The sequence below is a fragment of the Impatiens glandulifera genome, chromosome 6 (assembly GCF_907164915.1).
Source record: "Impatiens glandulifera chromosome 6, dImpGla2.1, whole genome shotgun sequence".
Classification (NCBI taxonomy): Eukaryota; Viridiplantae; Streptophyta; class Magnoliopsida; order Ericales; family Balsaminaceae; genus Impatiens; species Impatiens glandulifera.
The window spans coordinates 6,222,290-6,242,042 of record NC_061867.1 but is presented as its reverse complement, the minus strand read 5'-3'; the positions used below and the strand labels follow the sequence as shown (position 1 = coordinate 6,242,042).

Here is a 19,753-nt window from a genome sequence, read left to right as displayed (position 1 = left end):
TATCAATTTCTCACTTATTTTCTTTTTTTCTGTCTTTCCTTGTATTCCACCTTATCATGGATTCTTTATATAATGCAAAAATTTAGATGAAAAATAACAAAATGTATAATTATATTCAATTTTTGACATCACCCACCAATACAAATATGATCTCATAGGATTACATATTTGTTAAGGCTAGTATGATTCACCTTATTCTCAGCTTGATGCCAGCTTATTATATATATATATATATAAAATGTTATATATATTTATTAATTTAATTTTAAATATTAATAAATTATTTAAATTAAAAAATAGTATATTTGAAAATAAATTATATTAATTTAAATAATGTTTATTAATATATAATTTTAAAAATTAATAAATGACTTAAATTTTAAACATAATATATTTTAAAATAAATAATATGAATATATTAATTTTTATAAATATATAATTTTAAATATATTTAATATAAGCATGATAAATATATATATATATATAGAGATAGAGATAAAAATATTTAATAATATTTTAAAATTTTTAATTCTCCTCCCTCTCTCTTATTTGAATTTTTTTTTCTCTATTTCCATTTTTTTTTTAACATTCGGATGATTTGTACTTATTATTTTATTATTCATAGTTATATAAGTTATCATAATCAATAAATAAAAGTATTTTGTTATTATATATATATTTTTAAATTTCTACACTTCCTCTGACTCAATTTTTCAATTGTGTATTATCATTTCATTTTGATGACGTTTGGATTAATCTTAATGGTAATATATACTTTTAAATAATTAATTAAAGTTAGTTTAATTTTTAAAACTATAATTATAAATAAATAAAAATGATAGTAATATTTATATTTTATATTTTACTTAATTATTATGTATATTAAGATGCCTATATTATAAATAAAAATATATTTAAACGTATGTTTTTTATTATAATAATTTTGTGTAAATACATAAAATATTAAAAATAGTTGAAATAAATGAATAAAATGATTGAAAAAATATTAAATAGATGAGAGAATGAATAAAATAATTAAAAATGAAAGAAATAGATAAGAAAGAATAAATAAATAAAAATATGTAAAAGTGTTAAAAGAGAAAGAAAAAAATGAGTTTAAATGCAAAATATGTTTAATTATATTTTTTTTTATGTAAGTTTATTATGCAAATTACTATAGCAGTTTATTAAGAAAACGCTTAAACGCAATTTATAAACGCGGAATCAAAGCCTAATATTTTTTCATACTAGTGTTCAAATTGACTCTAACCACACAAATCATTTCAACTTTGCTATAACTAAAAAACGAAATTGGTTATTGGAAAATTCTAAATTATTTCAGTTAAATTATAATAAAATAATAATAATTTGTGTTATTGATGATAGAATTCTAACGGATGATATGTGCATAAAAAAAATGTTGTATTATGGCTAGTCGTATGTATCACAAAAAAATTGAATCGATAACTCATTATTTTTTTGCATTATAGAGGTGACTAGTATTTGAAGTCTTTTGTGAAGTATTAATGAAATTAATTAGATAATAGTCAAATTTTTGGGTAGTTGCTGAGAAATTTAGATTGATGCGGCTGATACGGCAGACCTACATATTTAAGGTTATCATCTCATTTTTTTTACTATCCTGAAGAAAAATCGTCGAACTTTCAATTATAATTGTCGTATATGCGTATCATTCATAATACTTTTATTATAATGTTTTCTGATATTCGTTTAAGAAAATTAGAATATGTCGAGGAGTTAATAATTCTTTTTGAGTATTTACATAACTCTTTTTTTTGTTATTATGTTTAAACGATTTTTTCATATTTAATATATATATATATATAATTTTTTTTTTGAGAGATTTTTGTTTTATTAAAATGTGAATTGTTTGTATTAAATTAATATATTAAATATTTAAATTATATATATATATATATATATATATATATATATATATATATATATATATATATATATATATATATATATATATATATATAAAGTAGGGATAATGGATTGATTTGCATGATTTCTGTCATATTGTGTAACTCATCCTTAAATTAAATTAGGTTATTTGAATTAATAATCTTCATTATAAAACAATACTTAGTATTAAATAATATATATGTTTTTTAAATTAACCACATATCAATTAGAGATAAAATTAAACCGAACTGAATTATGATTTTTTAAAATAATAATTACAGTAATGATAAATAAGTTATATAATTGTCATTGTCGATAAGAAGGAAAGGTGTCAAGTTTGAATTAGACTAGTTTGATTCAGGTTATAACTTATGAGGTGTTTCATTGGTGGTGTTAGGAAAGGAGTCAACAATAGTAGAGGGTTGATCAAGTATTGTTAATCGCGAAAACCTTCACTTCGATATTAACTCTATTAGAAGTTAATATATGTTTTTATTCTTCGCAAGTCTTCACAAACTCTTGAACGGAGTCAAGTGCGGAACTGTTTGTTTAGACTTGAAGCGGTAGATAAAATGTTGTAGGATTAAGAAAATAAAGAACACAAGACACATAGATTATTTATGGATGTTCGGAGCAAACTCTATTATGTCACCCTTCTTCTCAACCTTGAGAATGATATTCACTAGAAGATTTGGTTTGAATACAACACTTATACAAACTCAGTCGGACAATCAGGACTTAGACAATGCTTGTTTCCGAACTCCTAGCACAACACACTTTGTTTAACTTACCGTACTAAATTTCACACAAAAATATCAGTGAATGTAATACAACTCAATAATCTAGCAAACTTGTAAACTCTTAAAATTTGAGAGCTTGAACGCTTGATAGAAAGTTTGCACAAAAATGTTTAAGACTCGTGAAAGTATTAGGTGTGTCCAAGAGTGATTGCAAAAACTAAGAACTAATTGCCAAGAAAACAGTGGTGCAAATTGTCCTCCAACTTCTTCTTAAATAGATAACACCTCAACGGACAAATTTGCTTCAGAGGACACCTGTCTTATTTCGATTGGATGTTTGCCAGGTAGTATATCAGAGAATATCCTTTTGATCGTGGATGTACTAGATGAAGATAGTGCGCCGAATATTCTTAAAAGAGATCGTGGTGTATTGGGAACGTACATCACAAGAAATTTGTATTAGTTTGGCACGTGGCAGTCTTCTATGGGTTTAGCTCAGCTGCTGTGTCAGACTGACAATAATAGATGCTTAATCAAATACCGAATTTGATTAAATACCGGAAACGCCTTGTATAAAACTGAACTTGTTAAATACCGGAAGCGCCTTGTATTAAACCAAACTAGTTAAATACCAGAAGCGCCTTGCATAAAACTGAACTAGTTAAATACCGGAAACGCCTTGTATAAAACCAAACTAGTTAAATACTGAAAGCGCATTATATAAAACCGAACTTGATCAAATACCGAATTTGATCAAATACCGAAGTTCTGGAATAACCGGAAACGCTTAGCAAATACCAAACTTAATAAAAAACGGAAGTGCTTAAAAGAAATGGACCCGATCAAAATATCGGACGAGCTTCTCCAAGAACCGAGCCGAACAGAAAATTGGACGCGCTTCTACAAAAGCCGAAGTTAACATAAAACTGGAAGCGCTTCTTCAAAAACCGAAGTTGATCAAAATACCAGACTTGATCAAAATACCGGACGCGCTTTTGTTGAAGCCGAACAGAATACCGAACGTGCTTCTTTAAATACCGAAGTTAACATAAAACCGAAAGCGCTTCTTAAAAAATCGAAGTTGATCAAAATACTGGACTTGATCAAAAAAACTGGACGCGCTTCTCCAAAAACCGAAGTTGATCAAATACCGAATTTGATCAACTACCAGACAGATTCCCATTTCAGTTTACTTCACTTTGACCTTACACATAATCAATAACACAACTCAGTCTTACACTTAAAATTAATGAAAGACTTTAACCTAACATTTTCTCCATTTTTAATTATTTAAACTAAATTATCAAAACCCGTAAAGTCATTAAAGTAAATGTCCTAGATTTATATAATATAACAATTTTTCCTTTTTTGATTATTTAAAATAAATTATCAAAATCCGATAATTTTATAACGTCGATCAATTATCCTAAGTTAATTAGCAACTTTAATCTAACGTATATGTTTTATTCTAAAACATTGATTTGATTGTCCCATACTCAGAATCATCCATTCCTCTCTAAATTGGGAGGAATAATCACATTCTTGTGATGAGCACTCTCTCACATGATGTCCATTCTCCCATGTTCTCTAATAATTATAATATTATATATATATATATATAACTAGCCAACCATCTTCATCCAATGTTTTCCCCCGTAGGGCATCACGTTCCTCAATGGCCAACTAGGAGCACGGAAGCGATGAAAGCATGCCGGCTAACACAATGGATCAATGCAGGGGAGACTCGCCGAGAAGCCTAAGCTAGCTATCAGCTGCCCCAGCTCTTAGGCTATCAGCTGCCCCAGCTCCGAGCATGAGTGGTCAAGCCCTGCAATGAGATCATGCGCCCTAAGCCTGTCTGGGCTACTGTTGTGTGTTCCGATCCTTCAATTGAAAGCTTGTGACCATCGCAGTAACCGCAGTATGCTTGCTTAATTGACTATCTCCTCCTTCTTTATCGAATATATATATATATATATATATATATATATATATATATATATATTAAGTAAACGTTCTTTTATAATTAAAATAATAATAAAATTTATTTATTTAAAAAATTTATTTCAACTATTTAAATAATATCAAAAAATTATTTAAAATAAAAGATAATTAATAAAATAAAATTTTAATAATTACAATAACTAATAATAATAAAATTATTTTTATTTAATTAATTTTAAATATTATATATTAATAATAAAATTATAATAAATTAATTAAAATATAAAAACTTAAAAATAAAATAACAATTTTATATAAAATAAATATTAAAAAAAAGTTAAATATGAAATATTTAAATAAAAAATGTTATTAAAAATATGTTATAATATATGTTATTAAGTAAAATATTATATTTAATTTGATCAAATATTAATATATAATATTTTAAAGATTTTATATTATATTATTTATTTTTTGATAGATAATATGTTATTTATAAAAATAAAAAAAATTGAATCATTCAATTTTTTTTAAGTATTTAAATATATATATATATATATATAAATATATATATATATAATATAATATAATAGGATATTAGATGTTTATATTTTATTAAATGATGACACACTTCAATAATATATATTTTTAATTAAATAAAATAAAATATTAATCTAGGTTATTTACAAAATAATATTAATAATTTTTCGTTATAATAAATTCAAACAACATCAATGGAATGAAAATATTCAAACGTTATAAATAGGATTGGGAATGACTAATACTCATAACCAAACACTGCACTTATATCGATCATACTCATTCTTATTTCACACATTTATTAATCTCATTCTTATTCTAATTCCCTTATTTGAATCAAGCGTCCCCTTCGAGTTGTTTAAAAATTTGATAATGATTTTGAGAAATTTAGAATTTTTTTTTATTAAAGAACTTAAAAAATATTAATATATAATGATAAAATAAAATTTATATTTTTAAATAGAGTGTATTTTAATAAATTGGTTTTAAATTAAATGATTTGATAGATAAAAAAAATAAAATAAGTGAAATAATATTTGATTAAGTTTGTTTATTTAAATAACCCAACCAAACAAGTCCTAAAGTCTCCCCTCTAAACAAAAATATAATATTTATAAAAAAACATTTATACAAATTTTTAAAATTTGTAGTATTCCATTAGCCAGGGAAAATGAGAACTTTGATACGGTGTTATATGATTAGGATCAAATTAATTAATTACATACTTTAATTTGTTTGTATCCTTTAATTTTTGAAGTTTAATTACATTGCAACTATATAGATGTTGACTAAAAGTTTAATTATGGTTGGGACTTGGGATTAAATTAAGGGTATCTTGTTTAAAGTTAGCGAATTGAATGTTAGTTATAAATTAAAATCAAAAGATTATGGAAGATTCTATTTTCCATCTTGATTAAAATGCCTTCAATCAAATAGGGTTCTTAAATAAACTTGTTTAAATTGAATTAAAAAATAATATATTTTGAGTATTTTGTTAAGCATGTAATCAATAGATTTATCAATAATTATGCTATCAATTATATGGAATACTTGTTTTATCTGATATATTTATGCTAGCAACAATTCAATTTGAATTGTAAATGAATCCTTTTATAAATAATTAAGATAACAAGTATTCAAATATTATTAAAATAATAATAGTTTAGGAGATGTGCATTATCACCTTTATCAGAATGATTACAATTTGATAACAAAATTAATTTACTATGAAATAATTAATTAATAATAAAGCAACTTTGTAGATATTTACCTACATATCTTATATAAATATTTTATTTAACATTTATATAAATATATTTATTTTAACTATAACTAACTCATTCATCTCAATCAAATGCTTTCAAATGGACAAGCTTGAAATGTGTTATTTTATTATAAAAATTAAAATTGATTTTATTTGTATTAAATATTAAAAAATATGTTTATGCTGTTTAGTGATGTAAAATTAATTAAAAGATGTCAACTTAGTATAACTAGACTTAGTATATTATTAATGAATAAAGAACCGTGCCATAGTAATTTTTTTTTTATTAAAATTAAAATTTATTCTTTACAAATAATTAGTACAAACCCAAAATAATTAGGACACATTTTAGTTAGAATCAAATAATGCATAATAGATTGATAGTAAGGTAATAAATGATTGTATAATAAGTCAGAAGTAATTAGGTCTAAACATTAATAAGTTCAGTTTAATAAGATAATGAAATTAATTATAAAATTGTTATAATGCATGGAAATATTATAATATAAAAAATGCACCATGAAACCCTTGCTTGTTTCTTTATTATGTCCCATTCTTTACGGCAGTTTGCTTTATATTATGTGGGGTATATAATTACATTAATCAAGTGTTTGTGTTCCAATTTTAAATCATAATCTTCTTTCATCTAATTCTTCGAAAATAAATAAAAGCATAAGTAATTAACCTGTCTTGTTTTAAATATAGATTATAGTTAGTTAGAAAGTAAAATCACGTGATCATTATATAAAAATGAAATTCTTCAAGATTTTAATAATTTTACTTTATTTTTTCGAACAAAATATAGCATGTTTCTTGGAAATTTTCTCAAAAAAAAAAGGTAAAAAAATTGTATAGGGAATTAAAACATAATAAATAAAAGATATTTTGATATTGACAATCAATTTAATTATAAGTCTTCCGTTGATTATGAAATTAAAGAAAAATAAATAATAAAAAAATGAAAATGTTATTCTTATGGGTGGTCAAGAAAAAAGAGAGGGACATGAGAACATGGCCTTATAATAATTCTTTCTTCATCACAAATAATTATTATAAATATTTTGTTTTATCATTCCGTCCAGAATCTGTCAATTATCTATGCAATCACCTTTTTTTTTTTACTTCATTTCGTTCAGTTAATTTCGTTCAGTTAGTAAGGTGTTGCAATTATTGTACAATGATCTATGCAAAATATATTATTAATCTTGAAATTTGTCAGTTTTATTTTTAAATTTTTATGAATTTATAAATTATTTTAATTTTAATCCTTTAAGGCAGTTTAAATGATAAATTTTTGTTTATAAGAAATTAAATGTCACGAGTTCAATTTTTACTTAAATTGTCTGTCTTAAATTGGAAGGAGTGTTTTGACTTTGTTAATAGATTAGATACTACGTTTAAAATAAAAATATTTTAATTTTCACTGTTTAAATGTATTTTATATAGTTGAATTTAAACATAAGTCTAGGTTTTAGTAGAAAAAAAACATTAAGAAAAAATAGTTAATTTGTATTTTATGATATTATCTTATATCGATTAAATTCAGTTGATAAAAATTAGCGCATTTAAATATAAGTATAATGGGATGCATTATTTAATAATAAAAAATCACATTTTAAAATTTGATAATCAACATTATTTTTATTATTACAAGTGCATTTGATGACAACTTTATTAGAAAAAAATAATATAATTATCAAACAAAATAGGATAACCTTATGAACCAATTATGTAAAAAAAAAAAAATTATGAAATGAAATTATGATTAGTTGATTCGGTTTTATAACACAATTCAATGAATAATATCTAACTCTCTATTTATTTTATTATATCATTAAATTTATTAATCAAAATATAATATTTTATATTATTATTATTTATTTTATCATTTAATATCTTGTAAGTATTTTTATCTACAAAATAAAATTACTCCATCAAAATAATCATTAATTATTACTTTTTAAATAATCATTTTTTTTAAACCTTATTCAATTAATCAGACTTAGAACTGATTAATCACAAAAACGATTATCAATTCAACTAAGCCAACACAATTTTTGTTAGTTTATTTTATTATTTTATTTTATTTTTTGAAAGAGAAACTATTAAATTTATTAATAATTGAGTGTTTGGAAAGGTACATTAAACTATATGACAAATATTTCAAAGTAAGGAGTCAAATTACAAAATATTCTTTTCTCACACCATAGGGAAGGAGACCGACTTTTCCTTTCCCACTATTTATTTATATATCATTTTACAAAATTTTAATTTTCTTTATAATTACAATTTTTTAAGGGCAATAATAAGACTACGCTCATTCTATAGTCAATCAAATATAAATAGAGTCTTGTGATGACAAGAAAATATGTTTTTATTTCATAAAAGTGAAATTGTGAGTATATAAACATTGTATTTTTAGGTATTATCACAAATTAGTCTTTTAAAGTTTAATACTCCTAACTTTAAATATGTTTATATATGGTGATTTACTATAAAGTTTAGTAAATATTGATTAGTTTATGAAAGTTGTTAATTGATTGGTAAATTTAGAAGTACAAGGGGCTTAATTTGTTGATTGAATATTTGAGTGATTGAGAAACCTACAAGTAGGATGGAAAATAGGAAAAATAACCCCCACCCTTATGAAAATAACCCTTTCAAATTAATTAATCCCTTCATTTATGAAAAATAATTCTTCAAATTCTTTTTCTTCTAAGAACACAATTAGGGTATTGTTGTTTAGGACTACTTATTTAGGAATTTTATCATTTTCAATAACTAGGGACCGACTTATTAGGGTGAGGCGAGTTAGACAGCCGATAAGATCCTTACCTCCCCAGTGTTAAAATTAACCAATAGGCTATATTATTTATGTTAATATTTATATACAAAATTAGTATATGTTTAAGTATAATGTTCAAGTTAAAAATAGATAATAATATTATTTTTTTAGTAAGACTCACAAACTTCGGTCTTCTATGTCACAACTAGGAAAAAACAAGGAAACAACATGAAGATTAGGGTTGATGTGAATGAATTTTGGCCATTAAAGAAAAAAGAGACATTGAGAACGAAAGAGATCTCAATTTGTGTCTTTCATTTTCAACATTTTAGACGTAACGGTCACGAGGGTATGGACAAGATAGGTCATCTTCCTCCCTAAGACTTTTTTGTATGAATTATTTAAATAATTCAAAATTTATTTTTTTTATTTTTTTTATTATCAATCCTATCACTTAATTTATTAATTAAAATAATTTTTATTTTATCACTGTTTAATAATATTCTTTAAGCTTTTTATTAAAATAAAAAAATTCTAACTCCTCAAAATCTTCACAAATAATACTTTTTAAATAATTATATTTTCTCGAAAACTCAATCCAAACAAAACCTTAGTCATAATTAAGATAATTATTTTCTCATATAAAATAAGAAATAATTAAATAAAATTTTATTTGGATTATCAAGGATAAAGATAGACATTTTAATGGATTAATCCGAAATTCAATCGGATTATAATTCAAAATACTAATCTGAATTAGCTATTTCGAATTAGATTAAGTTTAAATCTCTTTCTATATATATACATAATGATGCTTAATTTTTAAAGTGTTCAGATTATAGGGTCGGGAGCTGTGGTTAATTTGAATATATATATATGTGAGAGTAATTGATATTTGGGCCGGATTGTGTGTTGAGCCGCCCATAAGCTTAAAACGGTTTAAAATAAATTAAAAATGTAATATGTATGTTTCGAACTCGCAACCTAACAAAAACAAGTACAACCTTTTAACCAACTAGACTAATAAAACTTTATATTTTAAATTCAATACCAAATTAGATGAACGCGAGACATTTTAACAATATAAGTTCAACTTTTTAACTAAAAAATCTATATATATATATATATATATATATATATATATATATATATATATATATATATATATATATATATATATATATATATATATAATGATGCTTAATTTTTAAGGTGTTTGGATTGCCGGGTTGAGAGTTGTGGTTAATTTGAATATATATGTGAGTCTAAATAGATACTTGGGTCGGATTGTGGGTTGACCCGCCCATAAACTTAAAACAGTTTTAAAATAAAAATGCTATATGTATGTTTCGAACTCGCAACCTAATAAAACAAATACAACATTTTAACCAACTAAGCTAATAACACTTTATATATTAAATTCAATACCAAATTAGATGAACGCGGGATATTTTAACAATATAAGTTGAATTTTTTTAACTAACTAATCTATATATATATATATAATGATGCTTAATTTTTAAAATGTTCGGATTTCCGGGTAGAGTATTGTGCTTAATTTGGATATATATATATAAAAGTAAATGGATACTTGGGTCAAATTGTGGGTTGTCCCGCCCATTTAACTTAAAATGATTTAAAATAAAATTAAAAATGATATATGTATGTTTCGAACCCACCACCTAACAAAACAAATACAACCATTTAATCAATTATGCTAATAACACTTTATATTTTAAATTCAACACCAAATTAGATCAACGCATGACATTTTAATAATATAAGTTCAATTTTTTAACTAACTAATATATCTATATATATATATATAATGCTTAATTTTTAAAGTGTCCGGATTGTCGGGTCGAGATCTGTGGTTAATTTGAATATATATGTGAGTCTAAATGGATACTTGAGTCGGATTGTGGGTTGACCCGCCCATAAACTTAAAACAGTTTTAAAATAAAAATGCTATATGTATGTTTCGAACTTGCAACCTAATAAAACAAATACAACATTTTAACCAACTAAGCTAATAACACTTTATATATTAAATTCAATACCAAATTAGATGAACGCGGGATATTTTAACAATATAAGTTGAATTTTTTTAACTAACTAATCTATATATATATATATAATGATGCTTAATTTTTAAAATGTTCGGATTTCCGGGTAGAGTATTGTGCTTAATTTGGATATATATATAAAAGTAAATGGATACTTGGGTCAAATTGTGGGTTGTCCCGCCCATTTAACTTAAAATGATTTAAAATAAAATTAAAAATGATATATGTATGTTTCGAACTCACCACCTAACAAAACAAATACAACCATTTAATCAATTATGCTAATAACACTTTATATTTTAAATTCAACACCAAATTAGATCAACGCATGACATTTTAATAATATAAGTTCAATTTTTTAACTAACTAATATATCTATATATATATATAATGATGCTTAAATTTTAAAGTGTCCGGATTGTCGGGTCGAGAGGTGTGGTTAATTTGAATATATATGTGAGTCTAATGGATACTTGGGTCGGATTGTGGGTTGACCCGCCCATAAACTTAAAACAGTTTTAAAATAAAAATGCTATATGTATGTTCGAACTCGCAACCTAACAAAACAAGTATAACATTTTAACCAACTAGGCTAATAACACTTTTTTATTTTAAATTCAATACCAAATTAGATAAACGCGGGACATTTTAATAATATAAGTTCAATTTTTTAACTAACTATTATATATATATAATGATGCTTAATTTTTAAAGTGTCTGAATTTTCGGGTAGAGTGTTGCGGTTAATTTGGATATATATGTGAGAATAAATGAATATTTGGGTCGGATTGTGGGTTGTCCCGCCCATTAACTTAAAACGGTATAAAATAAAATTAAAAATGATATATGTATGTTTCGAACTCGCAACCTAACAAAACAAATATAACATTTTATATTTTAAATTCAACACCAAATTAGATGAACGCGTGACATTTTAACAATATAAGTTCAATTTTTTAACTAACTAATATATCTATATATATATATATAATGATGCTTAATTTTTAAAGTGTCCAGACTGTCGGGTCGGGAGCTGTGGTTAATTTTAATATATATATGAGTCTAAATGGATACTTGGATCGGATTGTGGGTTGACCCGTCCATAAACTTAAAACAGTTTTAAAATAAAAGTAAAAATGATATATGTAAGTTTCGAACTCGCAACCTAACAAAACAAGTAAAACATTTTAACCAACTAAGCTAATAACACTTTATATTTTTAATTCAATATCAAAGTAGATGAACGCGGGATATTTTAAGTAATTTTTTAACTAACTAATCTATATATATATATATATATATATATAATGATGCTTAATTTTTAAAGTGTCCGGATTTCCGGGTAGAGTGTTGTGGTTAATTTGGATATATATGTGAGAATAAATGGATACTTGAGTCGGATTGTGGGTTGATCGTCCATTAACTTAAAACGGTTTAAAATAAAATTAAAAATGATATATGTATGTTTCGAACTCGCAACCTAATAAAACAAATACAACCTTTTAATCAACTATGTTAATAACACTTTATATTTTAAATTCAACACCAAACTAAAATAAACGCGTGACATTTTAACAATATAAGTTTAATTTTTTTAATTAACTAATATATATATATATATATATATAATGATGCTTAATTTTTAAAGTGTCCGGATTGTCGGGTTAAGAACTGTGGTTAATTTTGATATATACATGTGAGAGTAAATAGATACTTAGATCGAATTGTGGGTTGAACTGTCCATAAACTTAAAACGGTTTAAAATAAAATTAAAAATGTTATATGTATGTTTCAAATTAAAAATGTTATCTTATTTTTTATCGTAATTTTTTTCGCTTTTTTTTATATTATTATTCGTGCAAATGTACGAATTATATGCTAGTTGTATTTCATTCAGAATCAAATAAATTCAGATTGGATTAATTAAGCTTATTCAAATTATCTAAACTAAAAAAAAATTATTTGTTTTTATCTAGATTAAATTTCACCTTAATATAGTATACTTTTACTTATTTTTGCATTAATTTGGCAATCAATTCTTTTTTTTTTATTAACTATCAAAATTTAGTTAATTAATTAAAATAATTGAAATTAACGAATTAAAAGTTTTAACAAAAATAAATAAAATACTATTATAAATAAACAAAATTAATTATAACAAGATATATTATATATTAAAAAATTAATAATATATTTTTATAATTAAACGAATTAAACCTATTAAACATTAATTAATAAAATAAATAATTAAATTAAGCAATTATATAAAAAAAAAACATTAAATTAAATTATCCCACCAATGTCAGTCCAATGTAAATTTGATCTGTATTAATCAATATAATAATTTAAAATAATAATTAAATAAATATAATTTGTACTTAATAAAAATAGGTAAATGGATCCGATTTGTTCACCCTAATCAAGGGTTGGGTTCTTTGAATTTGTGAGATAACCAGTTTTAATTGGCTTTGATAATTAAACTAATATTGTGTTAAACAGATTAATACAAAAATGGAATAACTTAGTGAAAATGGAATCTTAAACCTTTAGAATAATACATTCAGTGTTGGGTTCGAGAATTGGTCTGCCAATGTATAGAAAAAACGTGTAAACATTTTTACTTGTCCTAATTTAGTTAAAGAAAATGTTTTTAGTTAGATTATAACTTATAATTAATTAAAATTACAAAATTTCATCATAAATTATTAAACTAAACACTTTTATGTTAAAAGACTTAATAAATTTAACTAAATTTTATTTTTATTTTTATTAGATGGACTGACTTAGAGTGGACTATTTAACCTATGTATTTGTCGGGCTTATTCCAAGCCAGCCTGAATACATTTTGAAACAAGTTGGTTGGAAGTTTTGTATAATAAACTATTTACAATATTTAGAATAAGTCTATTGAGCCCATCAATTATAATGAACCAATATTCAAATCTCTTATTAAAGTCCAACCAACCTAGGCACCGTTAACACAAAACATTATTTAAAGTTAAAACCCAACAATCTTTTTTTTTTATATACTTATAATTGTAAATTGTTGTTCGGTTGAAAACTAGTAAAGTTTAATTCCTGTAACTGTATTAGTCAAATATTATTATTTAGATGTATAATTAAATACTTTTATACTTGAAAATAATTAAGAGTTAATAATAAATAAATAACAATGTAAACAAATACATTTATAAAATTAGTTATATTAATTCATTTATTTGAATAAATAATATTATATTCTTATAAATATAAACTGATTTTTTTTGTTATTAAAATCAAAATTATATAAAAAATTATAAAATCATAATATCTTATTTTGTAAAGTTTATCTAAATTAGATTCGTTATATTAATCTAAATAGTAAAATAATTTCTTTTAAATCAACTCAAATTTTAATAAATGAACAACACACCATATTTTCAACCACTTTTTAAATAAATTTTGATGATAAAATTTATATTAGTGATATATTTTTGAATGGCCAGAAATCAATTTCAATCATTCACCATACTTCTTCTTCTTCATAAAGTGTTTTCGCCATTGCCAATCTGAACTTATACTCCAAGCAATAAAATGGCATTATTGCCGCCATTATCGTATCCACCTTCACCTCCAACCATACGTCTCCTCTCATCTCCAAATCCACTTCACATACTCACAACAACTGTTTCAAAACCTAATCCCCTCCCTTCTCTCCACCAATCGACACCGCCAAAGAACCGATTTGTCATTTGCAGAGCAGTTGCCGAGATCGGAGGGTTAGATTCCGTTCTTCACGATTCATCTATCGATGAAGATGTTACGGAAGAGAAGAAGAATGTAGTAGTCCCTTACGATTGGACTGAAGAATGGTATCCACTCTATCTCACTCAAAATATCCCCGATGATGCTCCCTTAGGTCTTACTGTTTATAACGTCAACATCGTCCTGTATCGCGACGGGAATGGAGAATTGAGGTGTTATGAAGATCGTTGTCCTCATAGGTAAAATCTTGTTTCGAATTCTTACTTGATTTATTGTTGTTTCTCTGGATTTGAAGTTTATTTAGGGTTTAGGTTGATTTGAAAGGAGGATAATGATTTAGGTTTGTTTATGTTTTAGGTTGGCTAAGCTATCTGAAGGGCAGATTGTTGATGGAAGGATTGAATGCTTATACCATGGTTGGCAATTTGAAGGTGAAGGAAAATGTGTCAAAATTCCTCAGGTTAGTCTTCTTTTTCTTCAAGAATTGTTGATTCATGTGATGAATTTTATAAGGGTTATTGCAGAAATTTACGATAATGTTGAGTTTTCTAGCGTTTTTATTCGAATTTATCTGCAAAATATAGAACAATAGAGCAATGAACAAGATTTAACATGTTTAGACTAAGTAAAAAGCGCAGCATGTTCGAATTCTGATTGCTTCTACCCGAGAAAGGGGGATTTCTTGAGTTGAGACTCTAGGTTACATGATATTTGTAGAACTTGTATATTTTTTGTTTGAATTAGTTAGACGTTTTTTCATTGCTCTTAGTTTCGAGAAAAGCCAACTAACTAACTACAATTTTGGATCTTGGCATTAGTATTTTGTTACAATCACGGTTAGAATCACAATCACTTTTGAAAATTGTGAAAATAAGAAGTGAAAGTGATTTTGTTTGTATCTTGATACGTGAGATTTGATTGAATTAGATAAGAATTGGTGTTTCCATCCATATAGGCTAAAAAGTTACATCACCAAATCAGATAAATCAGATAGATGTTCAAAATCGAAAGATAAAGAACATCAAAAGTTTGTTTGATCTTAGAGCAATACATTAACAATTTGTTTCTTTCAAACAGCTGCCTGCCAATGCAAAGATCCCTCAATCGGCTTGTGTTCAAACCTACGAAGTTCGAGATTCTCAAGGAGTCGTATGGGTATGGATGTCACGTAAGACACCTCCAAATACCGATAAACTCCCATGGTTTGAAAATTTCGCAAAGGAGGGTATTCAAGAAGTCTCGGCCACACACGAACTCCCATATGATCATTCCATACTCCTCGAGAATCTAATGGATCCAGCTCATGTACCCATTTCCCACGACAGAACTGATTGGACTGCGAAAAGAGAAGATGCTCAACCGTTGATATTCAATGTCACCGAGCGAACAGATAGAGGTTTCGCGGGCAAGTGGGGCCGAGGAAGAGATGGTTCTATGCCAAGCTTCGTCCGGTTTGAGGCTCCATGTGTTTTACAAAACAACATGGAGATCGTGGATAAGAAGGGGGTGAAAATAAACTCGTCCGCTTTGTTTCTTTGTAGGCCGACGGGGCAAGGTAAATCAATGCTCATTGTTCGGTTTGGTTCGACGAGAACCTCTCGGTTATTTAAATTCCTACCGAAATGGTATTTCCACCAAAATGGATCGAAACTGTTCGAGCAAGATATGGGTTTTTTGTCTTCTCAAAATGAAATTCTATTGAGAGAAAAATTGCCCACGAAACAACTTTACCTTAACTTGAAATCCTCGGATACATGGGTATTGGAATATCGAAAATGGATGGACAAAGTAGGCCACGGAATGCCATACCATTTCGGCCATACAACCATTAACCTACCCGAAAATCCAGCGGTAGTCGAACACGCCCCCGCGGGTTTACTTGCTAATATCTCGGCTACTATGCCCGCCAAGGGAGGAATTGGAACAATGCACGCTCCAAATCTTGCAAATCGATATTTTCGACACGTGATCCATTGCAAGGGATGTTCCAGCGTTGTGAAATCCTTTCGGGTTTGGAATAACGCTCTCAGATTGGCAGCTGTTGTTTTGGCGGGTTTTGCTATTCTTGTCTCTGGAAGACAATGGAAGGCGGTTTTGTTAGTTGTTGCGTCGTTGTGTTTTGCAGGAGCTTACGGGTGCTCTTTCGCGATAGCGATGAACACGACCAATTTCATTAGGTTGCATAGAAGATTGTGAACATATTTGTAAAGAAATATGTTTATTGCTAAGAGTTGTGTTCCTTATTACAGTGAAATCAATATTAATTTAATTACTATCATAATCCTAATCTAATACTTTTTAGATATACATAAAGGAGTTCATTCAACTAACTATCTTCTTCTTGTAATGTAGACATGACATTCTAAGATAATTTAGAAGAATTAGATTATTACTGTTATTAAGTATTAGATCGATGTATTATAGTTTATATGTTGGTTTTTATAATGAACAAATGTTCATAATTTTAACCAGTTAATTAGAACCTTAATAACTAGTTGGGTCGAATAGTTGGCATATATTCAGACTGCTCAAGCTCGAACTCGGCTGGTGGGAGATATCGTTTACATCCCTAGTTATGAATAATGAGAGCTTTGTTATGGATGCTAAGATCAAGTTGAGAAATCCGTCACTTGACAGTCATGGTTGATGAATTTGACAAAGCATCATGTGGCTCTCTCACAAAAATAGGATGCATGCAATCAATAAATACTTCTTCCCACAAATTCTGGATTTTCGAATGTCTCCAAGGAGATTTTGAACGGTTTGAAGAAACTTCCGGCCTTACGGTTCTTTGATGTAAATTGTGATGTGGAAAATCTAAATTTGCATTACGTGGGATATCTAAAACATCTTAGATACTTAAATCTTTCATATAGTAAGTATCTGCGTTACCTGATAACATTTGTGATCTATTGAACTTACAGACTCTCAAGCTCAACAATTGTTTTAATCTCGAATGTTTGCCCAAAGATATGAAAGACCTTATTAACTTGCGACATCTTTATTTGGAGGGCTGCAGTAGATTAAAATATATGCCTGGAGGGATGGGGCAATTGAAGCATCTCAAGACGTTAAGCTTGTTTGTGATGAGCGAGGAAATAGATCATTGCCAACTAGATGAATTAAAAGAATTGGACATCGGAGGATCTTTGGAAATTAGGAACCTTGAAAGAGTTAGCGAAGTTTCTCTTGCAAGAGGGAGGATAAGTTTTGCTGATAAAGAGTCAAGTATTAATATGTTGGAGTTACATTGGAAATACGATGACAAGAAGAAGAAGAATATCGATAAGGAAGTAGTTGAAGCTCTCCAGGTGCCAACTACAAGGCTTGAGATATTGAAAATGTGGTGTTACAAAGGTGTGAGTCTCCCCACATGGGTGGAAGAAACATCTAGTTCTATAATACACATTGAGCTTTATTGCTTGAAAAATCTCAAACACGTATTCACCATGAATACTGGTAATAGTGATGATGATGATGGAATGGTATTTGTTATTCCCTTTGTTACAGAAATTGGATATTTCTCACATGATGAGTTTAAGGGAATTGGTGTCTTATCTTGTTCCTAGGCCTCTAACATTTCCTAGTCTATGCAAGATGAATATTTTTAACTGCCCAAAGCTAGGAAGCTTGTCACCGCATCTCGAATCACTTAAAGATCTAAGTGTTGGTGGTAAATGTTCTGATGAACTGTTATATAGTCTCTCAAATCTTGGTGGTCTCACTCGTCTCAAACTTTTTGAATTGGATAAGAGAAGTGTTTTATTTCCAAAGGCAATGTTTGATGAGATACCATCAACTTTTCAATCTCTTCGACAACTGAAGATTAAAGACTGCTCCATGTTGAGTTATTTGTATGATGATGGAATGATAATGCATCTCCCTTTGCTAAGGACCTTAAAGATTAAGAATTGTCAAAAGTTAGTGTCTCTATCACGAAAGCATCATATTCAAGGAGGAGGAACAAGAGGTGTCACAAACCTTGGATCTCTCACGAAATTGCATATTGAAAATTGTCCAGAGTTGGTGATATCATTGGAGGAATGTGGAGGCCTGAATAATTCACTACAGAATTTGTATATCATTGGTTGCCCCAAGATCATGTCCTCGGAAGAAGATGAAGTAGACAATGGCGTTATCGAACTCTTACTTTCCATTCGAACAAGACTTGGTCGTAACAACTTCAATGTAGATCTCCTAGAGTGATGAGGAAGATAAAGGTGAATAAATTATATCCTCCTCACTCATTCATTTGTTGAAGAAATTTAGTATTAGCAAAATAAAAGACTAAGTCTTAATAGCAGTTAGTATTAGTAGCAGTTAGTAGTAATAGCAGTTAGCAGTAGCAGTTTATTTTATTTCCTTTGACGTGCCTTGTTTTTAGGCTGACTTAGTTTATCCTATTTTTATGCTTTTCAGTTGTTGACTAAGTTTTAGGCTGTAAGGCTATTTAAGCCAAATCTCTTATCAATCAAATTACTACATTTTATTTCTGAATACTACAAATTGGTATCAGAGCCATATACCTAAAACTAAACACGAGTGTTTTGTGAGGAAATTAGTGTGTTTATCAAAGAAGCCATGGGTGACGATAAGGGTAGTCTCGTCCAAGTTCCTCAATTCGACGGCCAACACTATGATCATTGGAGTGAATTGATGAAAAATTTGTTGATGGCTAAAGGGTTATGGAGTATCGTAGAGAATGGAATCGAAAAGGAGAACCCCTCTGCTGAGGCGACGA

At 27.0% G+C, this 19,753-nt stretch overlaps 1 protein-coding gene across 1 annotated transcript; it reads left to right on the top strand.

Moving 5' to 3' along the window:
• Positions 1-14,812: 14,812 nt before the first annotated feature.
• On the top strand, positions 14,813-17,312 carry LOC124942092 (protein TIC 55, chloroplastic-like). The gene is made up of 3 exons (XM_047482509.1): positions 14,813-15,251; positions 15,370-15,472; positions 16,090-17,312. The coding sequence occupies exons 1-3, from the start codon at positions 14,842-14,844 to the stop codon at positions 17,206-17,208; spliced, it is 1,632 nt and encodes a 543-aa protein (XP_047338465.1). The 5' UTR covers positions 14,813-14,841; the 3' UTR covers positions 17,209-17,312.
• The last annotated feature ends 2,441 nt before the right edge of the window (positions 17,313-19,753 follow it).

Coding starts and splice junctions, on each gene's coding strand:
- LOC124942092 (XM_047482509.1), top strand. CDS start 14,842: ATGGCATTATTGCCGCCATTATCGTATCCACCTTCACCTCCAACCATA. Junction 15,252..15,369: donor GAAGATCGTTGTCCTCATAG/GTAAAATCTTGT, acceptor TTTATGTTTTAG/GTTGGCTAAGCTATCTGAAG. Junction 15,473..16,089: donor AATGTGTCAAAATTCCTCAG/GTTAGTCTTCTT, acceptor TCTTTCAAACAG/CTGCCTGCCAATGCAAAGAT.